The following is a 16,597-nucleotide window of genomic DNA, read 5'->3' on the forward strand; positions in this document are numbered from 1 at the left end:
TATCCTAGTGATATAGAGAAATCTATGTCTCAATACAGATTCTCATACTGTGGCAGATACCATGGAAAGAAGTGTTTTCTTCATCTATGTTACAATATCTTAGATAATAGAAGAGACCCCCAACTTGGTTAAGGGCTTCGTTGTTTTTCAATTGCTAAGTCAGGTCTGATTCTTTGCAACCCCACAAACTGCAGCACTCAAGGCTTCCCTGTCCTTCATCATCTCCCAGAGTTTGCTTCACTATCTCCCAGAGTTTGCTCAAACTCATGTCCATTGAGTTGGTGATGCCATCCAACCATCTCATCCTCTGTCGCCCCTTTCTCCTCTTGCCCTCAATCTTTCCCAGCGTCAGGATCTTTTCCAATGAGTTGGCTTTTTGCATTGGGTGGTCAGACTATTGAAGCTTCAGCAGAAGTCCTTCCAATGATTATTCAGGACTGATTTCCTTTAGGATGGACTGGTTTGATCTCCTTGCTGTTCAAGGGACTCTCAAGAATCTTCTCCAGCCACAAAAGCATCAATTCTTTGGCTCTCAGCCTTCTTTATGATCCAACTCTCACATCCATGCATGACTAACTGGAAAAACCATAGCTTTAACCATACTGACTTTTGTCTACAAAGTGATGTCTCTGCTTTTTAATACACTGCCTAGGTTTATCATAGCTTTCTTCCAAGGAGTAAGCATGGTTTAATTTCATGGCTGCAGTCACCATCTACAGTGATTTTTGACTCTTAAGAAAATAAAATTTGTCACTGTTTCCACTTTTTATCTATCTGCCATGATGTGATGGGACCAGATGCCATGGTCTTAGTTTTTGGAAGTCTGAATTTTAAGACAGCTTTTTCAGTCTTCTCTTTTATCCTCATTAAGGGGCTCTTTACTTCCTCATTGCTTTCTACCATCAAGTGGTATCATCTGTATATCTGAGGTTGTTGATATTTTCCCCAGCAATCTTGATTCCAGCTTGTGCTTCATCCAGCCCAGCATTTCACATGATGTACTCTGCATAGAAGCTAAATAAGCATGGTGACAATATACAGCCTTGACATACTCCTTTCCCAATTTTGAACCAGTTTATTGTTCCATGTCCGGTTCTAACTGTGACTTCTTGGCCTGCATATAGGTTTTTCAGGAGACAGATAAGGTGGTCTGGTATTCCCATCTCTTGAATAATTTTCCACAGTTTACTGTGATCCACACAGTCAAAGGCTTTAACATAGTCTATGAAGCAGAAGTAGGTGTTGTTTTCTGGAATGTCCTTGTTTTTTCTATGATCCAACAGATATTGGCAATTTGATCTCTGGTTCCTCTGCCTTTTCTAAATCCAGCTTGTACATTTGGAATTTCTCAGTTCATGTACTGCTGAAGCCTAGTTTGAAGGATTTTGAGCATTACCTTAGACAAAGAGCTTTAGAAAGAATTTAAAGCCTATCTCCTGTAGTTTACAGTGATTTTATATTTTTTTCTTAGTTATTATTTGGCTTTTTTTGTGTGTTTATGTGTTTGTCTCTGCTTTCCAGAGCCATCCTTCTACTGTTGGTGCTCTTTTTGGTAAAGAAGCTAGAAGCCTGTTTATTAAAGTTGAATGGGGCAGATTTTTATGTAGCTAACACTCTTTCAGGTAGAAAATATACATTCACAATGGAAGAAGCTGTATGCAAGTAGATACTATAAATTGTTTTCTAATTTTTAAGTTATTTAAAGATTAATAATTCATTAGCCATCCAGCATGCAACTATGATGTGAACAAAAACTTACAAACTTCCATATAATTTTTCATTTAAACATTACATAGTGACATCTCTATAAAGTAAGAGCAAACGGTTAGTTTAAAATATTTGCAAGAAATAGATAATTTGGACAGACTGATAATTAGAAGTGAAATAGAATCTGTAATTAGAAAAAAAACTTCCTACAAACAAAAGTCTGGGACCAGATGGCTTCACAGGCAAATTCTACCAGACATTCAAGGATAACTTATACCAATTCTTCTCAGACTCTTCCAAAAAATTGAAAAGGAAGGAACACTCTTAAAGACATTCTATGAAGTCACCATCACCCTCGTACCAAAACCAGACAATGACACCCCTTAAACAAGATTACAGGCCATTATCTTTGAATTTAGATGTAAAAATTCCCCACAAAATGTTAGCAAATGTAACTCAACAACACATAAAAAAGATCATATACCATGTCCAAGTGGGATTCATCCCAGGTTCATAAGGATGGTTCATCATACCAAATAAATCAATGTATCATACCACATTAAGAAAGAAAAATAAAAAAACCACATAAAATGTTTGCTGATCATCCACATTTTACATTTGATTTGGCAGGATCTACTAATGTATTGGCACATTCTCTCCATGGAGTTTCTCATGTGGTAACTGCAACTTTGCACATTATAATGGGTAAGAATTCTTCCAAAGAAGTTCATGTTTTCTAAGGAAGATTATTTTTATTTCCTCCAGACTTGCCAAGACAGCTTCTTTATCTCTCAAAGCAGAAAAATGTTTGAATAAAAACCGAAAGTTAGTTAGTCAAAGTTTCACTATTTTGACTGATGCTTTTTCACAATACAGGTGCTATAAAGAATAGAAAATGTAGTTTTACTGTAATCTGGACAGGAAAAATGCAATGATATTCAAGATCCCACCTTTATAACCAGGTCAAGAAAATCCATGCACAATATCAGGAACTGTTGTTTGACTGTCAAAACTCTGGGACTGGTTATTAAAAAAAAGGCACAAGAAAAAAAATTTCCAGCCTGTGTCCTTCCACTAGCCTTTTATTGTCTCAACAGATATAAAGCATATAAGCACTAATATATGCAAATCTGTTAAATCTGAGTTTACTTTGCACGTGTACTTCAACTTTACTTCCTTAGCAAGGTTTGGTTTAAAATAGCAGTAAACTGCAAAATTTACTGCTTTCTTTTTCTTCCCTTAGTACCTAAAAAAGCTATAAATGGCAGTTGCAGTTGTAGGCAAAAAGAGTGCAAGAGAAAGCAGCATATTTATTACAGTATAAAGTAACCTGACACTTTCTTCTTCCATGAGTAAATAAATATGCTCTTCTATGTTTGCCATTTTGACTGTATTTACTGACACTAATATTCGGCATAACATCCAAGGGCATATACAACCAGTCGATGTCTGTACCTTCAGCACCATTGGCAAGTTTCTTCGCTTTGGGTTCTCAGCCATGTTTGGCTTTGGTGGGAGAGCTTTGGCTGTGGCAGAAAATCATCGATGGATGTCCCCTAACCAGCGGATGGATTTTGCTATCATGAAGGCACTGGCAAAACTAAAGTAAGTCTTTTTTTTTCGTAAACCCCAAATTTCATATCCCAGAGTCAATGACTGCTAAAAACAGATTTCATTATGTTGTAGGCCGGAAGAATGTGAAATATCATTTTTACCATTTAACAGCTCTCAGGATTTAGAAAAAAGGTAAGTTAAAAGCTTCACTCAAAGTAATACAGGAATATTTATCTATTTTTAAAGCATAAAATAGTTTGATATAAACAGTGTATTAGACTTGGGATATTTGGTTGTTATTCTATCATATTAGTGAAGAATATAGAATCATGGAGTGCTACAGATACTATTAGACCATGTAGCTTGGCATTTGCCTTCAGAAACAACTGTTCACTCTACCCCTCCATCTACCCATCCATTTATCCATCCAACTTTCCATTCAGCAGTTATTTATTGATTATCTGCTATATGCCAGACACTTTGGACACAATGAGTCAATGAACAAGCAAACAAAATCCATAGTTTCTGCCCTCATGAGCATTTCTAGTGCATACTAAAAACATTTTTCGGAGTCACACAAAGGAAGTGCTGTAGTCTTTAAAAAAAAAGAAAATCATTGTTACTGATAAATCAGTGAATCAAATAATGCAGTAATGGAATTGTTCACATATTTTTACTTACTATCTAATAGCTATAATGTTGAGTTCTACAACCATCTCATGTTTAATAGATGCCATTTTTTGTGTGTGATGTGTTTTTGTCTCTTTTGTTTTCTTTTAGGAGGGCACAAGGATATTCCAAATCTGGTGAGTCTGAAATTACCTCCCTGAGAACTGAGCCAGGCTTTATTGACATTTTGCTCTGGTGAGGGAAAATAACTGATCCCTTCCATTACCTTTAGATTGTAATGATCAGTGGCAAATGATCCAGGGCCAGTTCTTGAATGTCAGCATTATGGCAATTCCATGCCAGTGTTCAGTGGCACCTAGAGGCTTGGCACCTAATACCAGGTTAGTGAGTGTTTTTATTGAATTGTTGATACTTTTCTATAAACCACATTTATCTGTCAGAATAGCTAGCTAACTCTTGGCTATCTAGAATATGATCAAGAGGAAGTCATCTTGGATTGTATAGTATTAGAGATTCTAAGGCATTTGTCATCATAGTAGGCTGAGAACAGCTGTTATACTGCAAAAATAATTACTCTGATTTTTTAATATCACTGAAGCTAAAATAATATTCTTTGGGTTTTATTGACATGATCTTATTGTGTTATTTATGCCCACTTTGCTCTTTTATTTATGTTATTTACCAGTCATTGAGAACATTATGTTTAATTCTGATACTTATGACTGTCCCTGACTTTCAATTTTAGTGCAAATGTAAACATCCTTAGCAAGAATGGCATGTATGTGTGTATGTATGATATTTTTAGTCAAAGGAAATATTTTAGTTGTATTTAGTATGAATAGTGATGCATCTGAATATACTGCCCACATTTTCATGAGACATTTTATATATCATTTTATCCACAAGTGATAGTTAATCCATCTCTTGTACATCCTTTTCATGTAGTTGTCCATCATTGGTCTGAAAATATTTCTCTTATATTCCTGTAGAGCATAGAAGAAAGGGTGATAAATGTTGAATAACATCATCACATCTAAATTTTTCCCTAAAGTGGAGTGAAAGAATGACTTATGTATGTACTTTGGCAATTCATAACATCATTTTAATGATTAGTTTCAACTTCCCTGCAAAATATTTAACCTGAAGGATTAACAATTGGCAAAGGGATGATTTAGAATGTTTTCCTTGACTAATGATAGGAAGGTGAGAAACAGGGAAACATCTAAAGTTAGAAAAGAAGAGGAACTATTTAAAAACCAGATGTGAGGGCCCTCATTAATTATCTCTAGTGCTGAAGCTTGCAAGGAGTACTTTGACGCTTGTATGGTTTAGAAATTGAGCCTGATTGTCTCCTCCCACTGCCGTCAGAAACCTTAGGTAGCTGTTCGCCTCCCTAAGGAAGCGTCCTGGTGAGAAGTGAGGTCCTGGCCGGCTGAGCCGAGCTGTGCCATCCAGGCCGTGACACGGTGCAGCTCTGACCCTGCACCATCTCCACGTGCACGTCTGCTCAAGGACCTTTGGGGAGGTAGTCTCACTCTCTGGGAAGCAGTAGGTTCATGCTTCCTTCCAGCTGCTCCAGATATTCTCCAGCTGGCCTGAAAGTCCACAGCTTACTCTCCAGGTTCGGTCAGCATTGATGACTTTTTCAGAGAAGGGTGACTGGTTAGAGATGTCTTCTGTGGATTGTAGTCAAACATGCCATTTTTGCAAGGGCCTTTATGTAGGAGCCTTGGCTGAGCGAGATACTCAAAATTTATCTTCTGAATGATTCAGGGAAATGACAAAGGGGTTTCAACTTTCAGCTTTATTTTTTCACAAGAAAGTATAATTTACTTTAAGATACATCAGTGCAAGTTGCTGATAGGAACTAATTTTTTTGTATTCAAATTTTGCTAAGATTAAATGCAGTAGTATATGGAAATATTGAGAAGCGTGCTAGGCACATAGCATGTGTTTCAACTACTAATAAGTATTGAAAGGTAGACACATGAAAACTAAAGAATTAAAATCAAGAACACACAAAACACTTGTGTTTTGGTATCGTTGAATATTTATTTCCAGTTGAGAAGAGGTGACATGATGGGTAAAAGGAATGCTGGACCCTGAATGAAGGGCTCTGGTTCCAGGGATCATTTTTGTTTTTCTGTCTTTGACCCAATCACTTAAACTTGGGGACTTCTTTTCATTCTACATAAGTTGAGTGAATGACTGGATAATCTCCAGGGTCCTTTACAGCTCTAACCTGAGGTTCCCTAAGATTTAAAGAGCTCTTTTTTATGTCGTTGTTGTTGTTCTTGGAATAACTTTATATTTGCACTGAAATTGAGCCTAGGAGTCATTTGCACATATTTCTGCAAACTGCCTTCTAAAGCTAGATGCATCTGTGAGTGGCTTTTTGGCACTAAATCACACCTCTAAATTTGCACCCTCTTATATTGAACCAAACAGTTATGCAAGATTAAAATGTGCAGTCATTTAACTGAACATGTATGGTAGTGTTTGTTCATCCAGTTCATCCATCCAAGGGTCGCTTTGATTTATCTTGTTTCCTGTCACTTAGACCTGCCCTTAAATAAATGTTTAAATCAAATGTTAGATTTTTAAAACTGTTGAACTAATTGTTACACCATTTGTACTGATTAACTATTTTGCAACACATCTTTAAAAAAAAAAAACACGGTTTTACATTCTCTAAGTAAGTACATTTCAAATTATGTCTTGATATGTGAATAGGATGCATGATGATTCAATTTTTTAAAAAGCCCTTAATGTCAGTGCTTGGTAAGAAGGAAGTTGGTTGTCTAATAAAACTAATCTGAAAGGCTGTTTCATTTTAAGAAGAATGCAGAAAAATATGGTTTAAGAATTTTAGATAAATAGAATGTTATTTATCGACTTGCCTACAACTTCTAGTAGAGATTATTTGTTAGAAAGAATGATACAGAGTAATTTCTGATGTAATCTCTTAATAAATGTTTTGATGTCAAATACAAATATTTAATTTCAGATTAAATAATGGAAGCATGGCTCTTATAACTGCACGAAACACTTCTCGACCAGAATTTATAAAACACCTGAAAAGATATGCGAGTATTAAAAACCAGGTATAGTAAAGCATTTGGATTACTTATGTGCAAAGCAATTAATCATGGGGCGTAAGATGCTGTCAGAATTGACATCAAGTCCTGCCTTGTAAGGCTTTATTTTCTTCTGAATACATTAATCTGTTTTTTTTTTTTTTCAGTTTGCGCTTTCTTCAAATTTTGAAAAGTATCCACCAGTATTAATACAGATTGGCCTTTTTTGAGTTGTGGGTTGGTGGTTATATATATTTTATGTGTGTGTGTGTTCAAAGAGAAAATAGAAAATGTAGTGTTATATTGAAATGTGTAGTAAATTAAGGATAAAAATTATACTCAGCTGTTCTTCAGAATAAAGAGAAGTGAAACCTAAGATTTTTAATCTTCTTGATTTTATGATATCAGACTCTCTCTAAAGTATGACTTTTGGATTTTCCTTTCATTTGTTCAAGATCTGCCTACTTACATTGATTGAAATAAATTTTCAAAAATATACTTTAGAATACACCACTTTTATATAGATGTTATTTATTTTATTCTAAACTTAGATGTGTGTGGTATTTGTAGAGATAGGTAAAATTATTATATTTCCATTTAAGATATTCATTTTAAAGAGAAGTAATAACTATTATAAGCCATATTCTTTTGGCAGGTACTTGAGTCAGTTATTAGGAAACTGATCCATAAATATGTGAATTTCTGAAATTATGAATCTTGAAGTACGTAGTAGGCATGTAAAACCATACAGTCTCACACCTTCTTACGGGTATAAAATTGTGCCTGGATGTAGTTGGGGGAGAACAGGTGGAAGGAGGAGAGTAAATTCAGCTGGTGACCAGCACTAAATCTTGCTTACATAGATAGTCACTGCAAGGCTCCCATTTTTGCTTCTTTATAATTTTAAACTTTCTTGGGCAGGCCTCATGAAGTTTTGGTTCTCTTCTGCCTACTACATTATTTGATCAGTGTTTGTTGAGCAACCAACTGAATGAAATGTTTAGGAAATTATAACAATTAGATATAGTCCTATTTTCCTTAAATATAAATCTCTAATGAGACAGAGTGTACAAAAGCAGATGTAATGTAAGTTGTGAGACTGACTAATGACTTTATGGCTGTGTTTTGGGAAATAGTGATTTATTGATTTTTAAAGGAATGTATTCCTTTTCAAATGTTGCTAATTTTGTTTGCAACTTTATTATTTTTCTTAATCCCAAAGCAATACATTTCTATTGCTTTTTTTCTAAATCAGAAAATAGAAGCAAAATAGCAATATAAAAAGCACTCAAAATTCTATATTCCAAGAGATAATGAATGTCATTACCTTGGTATAAACTTTTCTACTAAATAGTTCTGAGAATTTAAAGAAGTAATAACCTTAAGATACTTTCCTTGAGAAGCTGGTATTTATTTTAGGGATGCATGATTGCACAAACTACTTATGGAAGTTCTCTTTTGGAATGGCTAATGGGCAAATGTCTTAGGTAACTTTTCTTTAATCCTTTTGTTCGATATGAAAGTAGCTTTCTTCTGACTTTAAAAGTAATAGATGCTTACTATAAAAATATGAACATAGTAATAAATATAATTCTGTATCTATAGGAAAATAACTTTTTCAAAAGGAGACCATGTGATGCAAAATATAACATTTTTTTCTCATGTACTTGACCAGTCATATCTTGCTTGTGATACAAGAAACTATTGCCTCTGTGTGTGTGTTTCATTAGATTTAACTGATTGGCTAAGCTCTTTCCAAAAATTCAAGTCCATGCTATTGTCCTGTAATGTTTTGCAAAGAAATTCTAAAATATTTTGTTTAATGATATATAGTAGGAATAGTATGATTGATTCTCAAGGTGACTGCTTTCATTTGTTAAAAAATTGTAGATGTACATATATACATATACATGTGTATGTAGTCTTTTCATGCTGATATGTTAAAAAATGTAAGTCTCTTCATGCTTATATGTTCAAAAATGTAAATTTATATAAATTATGTAAGATTATAAAGACAAGATAAATATAAAATGCTATTATCCTACTGTCTAGTAGCAGTTCTGGTATCCAGGAAGGGAAATGCAGCACTTCAGCCCAAAGAAAGCAACAGTCTAGGTCTGTGAACCATCTTCACCAGGTTGAACTGAATGTTCATGTATGCAAACAGTTGTAGAACGTATTGAAAACCATCATTTGTAGGCAACACATCTTGCCTTTCCCATCTCTGTGTAAAATAGATAGAAGGTAAAAATTACTCAAGTTCTTTCAACTCCATCCTGTAGCTGACCGTTCTCTGTTCATACAATTCCTCATTCACTTTGACCCTCATTTTTGGTAGGAAGTTTAAAACCCTTAAGAGCTGGTGCTTCCCCAGGGATTTGTTTGTAACTTTATCTTTTCATGATACCTTTTCCTGGGTGACCTCATTGCCTTCCATTGCTTGAACCACCATCTGAACTTTGCTCACTACCAAGCGTTCTCTCCTCCCTTCTGATCTGCAGGGTCACTGTGCCTTTCTGTGTGCTGAGGTTACAGAACTCACGGGCATCTTGAATCGAGCACATCCACTGTTTACCTTACTGCCCTCTCCCCTGATGGTGCTCCATTTCCCTACACAGGGCAACGGCACCACTCTCTGCCCATCCTGGGGTTACCCTGGACCCCTCTCCCTCGTTTCTTACAACCAGACCACCAGTTAATCCCTTCTTGCTTACAACAGCCTCCTCCTGGCCTTTCTTTTCTCTGGTCTTATCCTCCACACTTCCTTCTAGACAGATTTTTCTAAAGTACAGATATGATATACCCCTTTTCTAATTCTTCAATCTTATGGTCATCAGGATGACATTGAATGTTCTCATTGAGGAACACGTGGCCCCTTGTATTCTAGCCTTTTCCTGTGTTACAGCCTCACCTGTTGCCGACCTCCACCAGGTTTCCCGTGTTTTGGTCATTGTGTTAATTTTCTAGGGCTGCCATTAACAAATACCGCAGGGGGTATGGGTTAGGTTTCTCCCGAGGCCTGTCTCTGTGGATTACTGACTTTTTCCCTCTTGTATATTCCTGCCTCCTTTGTCAAGCATTAACTGTCTGTAGGCGTGTGGGCTTATTTCTAGGTGCTCTATTCAGTTCCATTGATCTATGTGTCTCTTTTGGTGCCAATACCACCATACAGTTTCATTCTTGTAGCTTTGTAGTGTTGTCTGAAGTCTGGAGGGTTAGGCCTCCTGCTTTGTTCCTTTTCCTCAAGATTGCTTTCGCAAACCTGGGTCTTTGATGGTTCCATATAAATTTTAGGGTCATTTGTTCTAGTTCTGTGAAAAATGCCATGTGTAATTTGATAGGGATCACGTTAAGTTTATAGATTGCTTTCGGTAGTATGGCTAAAGAATGAAATATGAAGCTGACTTCTCATCATTCAAGCGTGGTCAGAAAGCAACCCTAATCATCTTGCAACTTGTGTCTATCTTTAAAGTGAGGGTGAGGCAGGCAAACACTGGCAAAAATAACACTGGATAGACTTACTTTCTCTTTTCACCTTCTTAAGTTAAACTTCTCGTAATGAAATCCCAAATGTGAAACTTATTTTAGAGTTTGTTTACATCAGCTAAACTAGCTGACAATAATTCAGTGGATTATATAAATCCTCTATAAAAATAGACTAGTATTAAATATTTACTCTTTAATTAGAAATTATTGTATACAGTTTCAGAGACATGTACTATTTGTCAGAAAATAAGTTTGCCAGCTGCTACATCTAAATGAACTTGCAAAACTTCAGAAAAGGCTTCATCCAAAGAAATTGGAACTGATAAGTTTCAAAGCTATAAAAACATCAGCGTGAACACTGATATTTACTTGCAAGTGAGAGCACAGTGAACTTTACTAATTTGCATTACAGTTAGGTATAAAGCAAGTACCAAGGTTATTTGCATTAATTTTTTTTAGTTCAATTTTCCATTTGTTGATACTTACACTGTTGAAGAAGTAAAAGTTCGCCCAAGGAGTAACAGCAGTGGACCCCCTCCAGAGGAAGATCATGGACCATGTGAAACTGCTTCAGGAAATTGTTTCCCTTGGAATGTAGATGGTGATTTAATGGAAGTTGCATCAGAGGTCCATGTTAGGTAAGTAAGTATTCACCACCTTATATGTCTGTCAGACACGGAACTAACAGTTACAAGAAGGAAGTTTCCATTTATACCATTGAAGCAGGCAGCTGTCTAGATAGTAAATCAGGAACGCATAAAAAGACACATGTACAATTTTAATAAAAAGTATAACCTTGTATTTATTCACCAACTGTTATGTACAACCATTTTCTTTGGTTATGAGTCTCTATGTTGGCATTCCAAATTACCATTCTTCATAAACTATACAGATAATGTATGTCTGAAAATTCCACTTTGAATTTTTAAAAATAGATTAAGATCTTATACCTCATGAAGTTATTTGAATGGCAGATGGTTACAATTTAAAATTTTAACCACTTTTAAAATTTCCTTTTACCCACAACAAATACTTGTGTTTAGCAGTTTGCTTTTATCATCTTTCCAAAGCATACTTTACATAAGAACAATTTTACATATTATTTATTAGCAAGAGCAAATGGTTATAAACAGGTAAACTCATAAGCATTATGACTCTGTGAGTGGACGTGTGCAGGGCTCTCTGAGTAGCCTGCTAGATGTGAGCTTTCTACAGGCACAATTTACTGGGCTTTTCAGGAATTAGTGCTACTGATTTATCAGGTCCTGCATTTTTTTCTAGATGGCAGCTCTGCCATGAATATATGTTTGTTGGTTATCATTAGATTTGAATTTGGTAGTATGCACTGCATTCAATAGGTGTTATGTATGAAAAATAACAGAATGATAGGTTAATCAAATAATCAGTCATGTATATTATATTCCTTACAGAGTACACCCAAGACTTATCAATCTTTATGGAAGAAGCATGGAAGAAATGAATGATTCCAAAATAACATGTAGTTGTTTATAAGAGGAATGTGGAAACTAGAATTTTAATATGAAAGGATATGTTTTAATTAATCAGATATTTTGATAAGGAAAAAAATCTCTATTTTGAAAAGAAATTAAAATTGCTATTTTTGATGTTACTAAAATTAGCTTCTAGATTTAAAAAAAATAAGACATGAAATATATACAAAACAACTGAAATTTTGGTTTTACAAGAGTATTTATTGGAATGGAAAATAAACATCTCCGGTATTTGAAATTTAAACAGGATATATCAATATTTAACTTTGATTAATTCCAAAGTGAAATAATTCGGATTCTTTCTTCCTGGATTTGAGCCCATCAATTCTGATGTTAAATTTCAATAGCTTGGTGCCAACAGATCAGAGTTCATGTAAGAATGTTCTGATATCCTGATGAGGTAAGTATTCCAGCAAGATTATATTTCAAAATTACACATTTAGGAAATCATATAACCAGAAATAATACTATTTTTTTTCCTTAAAATCTCTAACATTTAGACTACTTGTCAAAAACAAAAAAAGATGGATTAAAGTTATAGCACCAATTTTGTGACGGTCTCTGAAAGTTGAAAACTCAAGGTGACAGGAGTTTGAAGTCCATTGTACACCAACTATGCACAATATATAAGGAGTCATAATCAGGCCCAGTAGGGAGCTGTGTTCCTCTTGCTCCTGAAAGTCCTGCTATCTGACAATTCTAGCATGCTGTTTGCATTAAACTATATGCTACCTGAAATGCTGTTATTTCTAGTAGGAAAGAACCAAATTTAAATTTCCTCAGGGATCATCCTTGAGAAAGCAGTTCTAAATTTGGATTTGATTTTCTACCAATGAGCCTAGACATTTTCTTGAAAGAACTACTTTAAAAATTTTAATTTCTTTTAGTTACACACCAAGATAGGAGGTTTCATGCTCGCTGGGTCTCACTGCTCAGATGGCCTTCACCGATCGCTGTGCATTTCTCATTTTCCAGCCACCAATATGTGAGCAGATAACAAAAATGAAGCAGTCTGGGGAAGACAGCTGTTGGCAGGGACCTCATATGAAGAAATCCTTTTCCATAACAGTAAAGACTGGCCCCTAACTTATCACGTCCCATAACAGATTTTGAAAATTTGGCCACAACTTTCCTATCAAGTTAGACGTAGGAACAAATCAGATGAAGTTATGTTCTGCAGTTATCAGCATTTAGTTCATAGGCAAGAATAAATATTACAAAAAATGACTATTTGCAAATGAAGAGGCATATAAATTATTTTAGACCCAGAAAGAAATTACTTCATTATAAAAGTATGTAAGATAATATCAACAAAAAACTTAAAATATTTCACTTATCACTAAAACATGGAAATTTTCATGTCATATTTTTATCCAAGCCAAATCTACATTTTTCAATTTACAGTTAAATTTGTGAATTTTGTTTTCTAGTTCCATGCAGAAGAGAATGCCCTTATAGTACTGGTTTCATACTTACACTTGAGGAGAAAAGAATAACATCCAAACAAGAATTTATTTATTTGCTGAATTTTGACAGTCCACATTTTAAATAGTATCTAATTTGTATGAAATATTTGTCCCCAATATCATCTTTGGAAGGCTCTGATTTTTAAATTAGTGAGGTACAGTTTTCATGTTTTACATATATCAGTGTATTTACATTTCAAATATCAGCTAAAGTGCAACATTCAATCTATTTTAGAATATAAATTAGAATTCTAAGTATTGTTTTTATAAACAAAAAATTTGACTAAAGATGGATTTGTTTTTTTTTTTTTTTTTGATAGTGGAGTGCAGTTTATTACACTTTACTCTTCAGTACCTTTACCTTGATAAAATTGTGTTACAAAATGACTTAATTGGATTTATACCTATATCAACATATATTCTTTTAGAAAATTATGTGTATATATATATATATATATATATATGTACAGAAAGAAAAAAATACATGGCTGTATAGACAATAATTATCCAGAAATCACCCCTTTAAGCTCAAACCAGTGTATAAGTTCAGTCTGAAGTTTGCTCATCAGACCATAATATTCATAGACTGGTTGCTGATCAAAGCTCACAGGAAACAGATTACAAATCAGTGTCTTTAAAGATATCTGCTTTAAAATGATAGTGGTTCTTTTCTATTCATTAGAAAATTTGGTGACAGCTTGTTGAAAAATTCTGCTAAATATTTCTAGAGAACATATTCAAAACAATTCTCAAAGAGCTATTAGGAATGAGTCATTGCCTATTGGGTGGAATTAATTTTACCAAAGCACACACATATGGTGAATAGTATTTCTTTTAAAGGAATGAAACGAAAAGTCCAAGTCTTCTCCAGATGAGTTGTTTGCTTCCCCCACATAGTTTTAATTCAGATGCACTTTCAAGATATCTTCCAGAGATTTTTTTCTCTTGAATAAGTTGATGCTTTAGTGTTTTTATATCCATTTAAGAGCTGCAATATTATCCTCTGAGAGAAAATAACTCTAAAGGTAATGCTGTAATATACCCAAAGACAATGAAGATGAAAAGTCCAAGCAATGATGAAGACATGACATGTCACATGGTTGTTATTAAAAGAAGTACATAAAAGAAGTCTGAGCAGAGTTCATGGTTTCTTGTAAACAATGTCTAAAATGCTTTTTAAATATATTGTAACCTGAGTTGTTCTGTTCACTTGAAAGAAGTATTCAGTCATCTTTATCACTTTTACTGTTAATGTAACTCCAACTGTCTCTTCTGTTTTCTTCTTGTAGGATAGATTTGTACTGTCTTTTGAAGAAGCCAGCCTGAAAATAACATTGTATAATCACTGCTGTATAGTTATGAACATATTAAATGTCTAAACAGTCAATGACAATTGTAGTCAGTAAAAATTAGTGTGGGAGATACTGGGTTAAAGAGCCTTGTTTTGTTGTTACTATAGGGTTTTTCAGTGCTGCATGCACATGCTCCAAAACTGAAATTCAGCATACTTTCTAAATGCTTTTTTAGAAAGTCTTTCAAAACTTCTGAATATTGAATATTCATTGAAAAATCAGTTATCTTTAAGAAAGCATATTTTCTAGAAAGACTTTGGTACTGAAGTTAAGAGAAACATGATCAGTACTATTAAATATCAGTCCACATAGGAATTTAAGGTTAACATTAAAAATACTGAAATACTTTAATCTAGTAATGTGGGAGTCACAAGTTGGCTTGGAGAAAACTCAAGAATGGAATTTTGAGTGGTTCAACATTGGTAATTATTAAAGGCTTACCTTCCACATAACATAAGAAATGAAGAAAAGTAAAATAAGTCCAAGTAGCAAGCTACTTGAAATAATCATTATAGTGAAATGGCGTCTGGGTCTTTGATGATGTAGTCCTTCGAGGAGAACCTACATAAATTAACCAAAAGAAAGAACCACCATTTAAAAAACTTGCCTCTATTTCCTTTGAAGCCCCTCTACTTTCCCCAACAGTATTTAGAATATTCCTTCCCATTCTCTTGCTGTTCTAACACAACCATAGGAAACACTGGTAAATGTTTATTAAAACAGGGAGTGTCGTGTGCCGTGTCTGGTTCTTCCTCCAGTTCATTCTGCCAAAATCACCTTCTGAAAGAGCTGTCATTCCTTCCTGGCAGTTGTACAAAATGCCACTCCCCAGTAAAGTATTTTAGGCTCTCTGTGGTTGGCTCTCTGACCAAACACCCTGGCAATATTTTTTTCCCATAATCTTTATGTTTCAGTTAAAAGGGTAATCTTACATGTGCAACATTCTCATCCTTCATTAGTTCAATAACTTTGGGATTTGGCTCCGGAAAAGCTGTTGCTCTTATTTCAAACTTCAGTGCTCTAGTCTCATCCTGTTTAAAAAAAAGAGAGACATAGTTTTATTTCATGAAAACATATAGCAGGTAAGGATCATGAAAAACTAAAAGTTTTCACAATTTATCTTCTCCAACTTATTTCACCATTCGTACTTAATTGCAATGCAATGCTTGCTTTAGTTCCAAAGGCATGTCCTTTGTATTAATTAATATTTAATTTTATTTGATAGTTATTAGTATATTTTTTCCTTAGGGAAGACTTTGATAAACATTTACTCAATTTTATTTGGGCTTTTCTTTTAGTATTTGGTATACTATTTGTTTTGTTGAATGCCTTCTTACTTACCATCCTACCTGTGATCAAATACAGATAGTATACCAAATGCTACAATGAAAAAATCTGGTACAAATATTTATAGCATTCAAAAATAAAATCACTGGATGAATTCAGTTTTACTGTCTAACAGAGAGAGGGACTTCATAACCCAGAATTCAGGGCTTAGACATCTGTGGATGGGCTTCACAAACTCCAAGGCCCTTTGAAATTTTATTCAAAATTGGGATTTTTTTTTTTATATGTGTGTTCATTAGGGTAGATGAGAATATATTCTTTGATCAAATTCTTACAGAAGTCTATGACCTGCAAAAGTTAAAACTACTGTGTAAAGGTTATTTAACATTTTGGAGAGAACATGTCGAATTTTAGAGCTAAAAATAAATTACGTACTTTATCTGGAGCAGTGCTTTTCAACAGGGATGATTCTGTACCCTGGAGGATGGTCATTTATGTCTGGAGACATTTCTGGCTGGCAGGAATGG

General features: G+C 34.5%; 2 protein-coding genes across 3 annotated transcripts in view; one reads left to right on the forward strand and one right to left on the reverse strand.

Moving 5' to 3' along the window:
- Positions 1 to 11,966, forward strand: part of CERKL (ceramide kinase like) — a 127,639-nt gene extending 115,673 nt beyond the window's left edge. Inside the window, exons 6-13 of the mRNA XM_061135007.1 lie at positions 2,338 to 2,412; positions 3,135 to 3,312; positions 3,394 to 3,453; positions 4,042 to 4,067; positions 4,163 to 4,271; positions 6,899 to 6,995; positions 10,914 to 11,092; positions 11,885 to 11,966. Coding sequence (XP_060990990.1) covers positions 2,338 to 2,412; positions 3,135 to 3,312; positions 3,394 to 3,453; positions 4,042 to 4,067; positions 4,163 to 4,271; positions 6,899 to 6,995; positions 10,914 to 11,092; positions 11,885 to 11,966 — 806 coding nt within the window. The remainder of the gene's footprint in view (positions 1 to 2,337; positions 2,413 to 3,134; positions 3,313 to 3,393; positions 3,454 to 4,041; positions 4,068 to 4,162; positions 4,272 to 6,898; positions 6,996 to 10,913; positions 11,093 to 11,884) is intronic.
- Positions 11,967 to 12,145: 179 nt separating this feature from the next.
- Positions 12,146 to 16,597, reverse strand: part of ITGA4 (integrin subunit alpha 4) — a 90,311-nt gene continuing 85,859 nt past the window's right edge. For both annotated transcript variants that reach the window (XM_061135232.1, XM_061135231.1), the window contains 3 exons: positions 15,716 to 15,814; positions 15,225 to 15,344; positions 12,146 to 14,753 (listed from right to left, as the gene is read on the reverse strand). In XM_061135232.1, the coding sequence (XP_060991215.1) occupies positions 14,655 to 14,753; positions 15,225 to 15,344; positions 15,716 to 15,814 (318 nt within the window). In that variant the 3' untranslated portion in view covers positions 12,146 to 14,654. The remainder of the gene's footprint in view (positions 14,754 to 15,224; positions 15,345 to 15,715; positions 15,815 to 16,597) is intronic.

The sequence above is a fragment of the Dama dama genome, chromosome 33 (assembly GCF_033118175.1).
Source record: "Dama dama isolate Ldn47 chromosome 33, ASM3311817v1, whole genome shotgun sequence".
NCBI classification, from domain to species: Eukaryota; Metazoa; Chordata; class Mammalia; order Artiodactyla; family Cervidae; genus Dama; species Dama dama.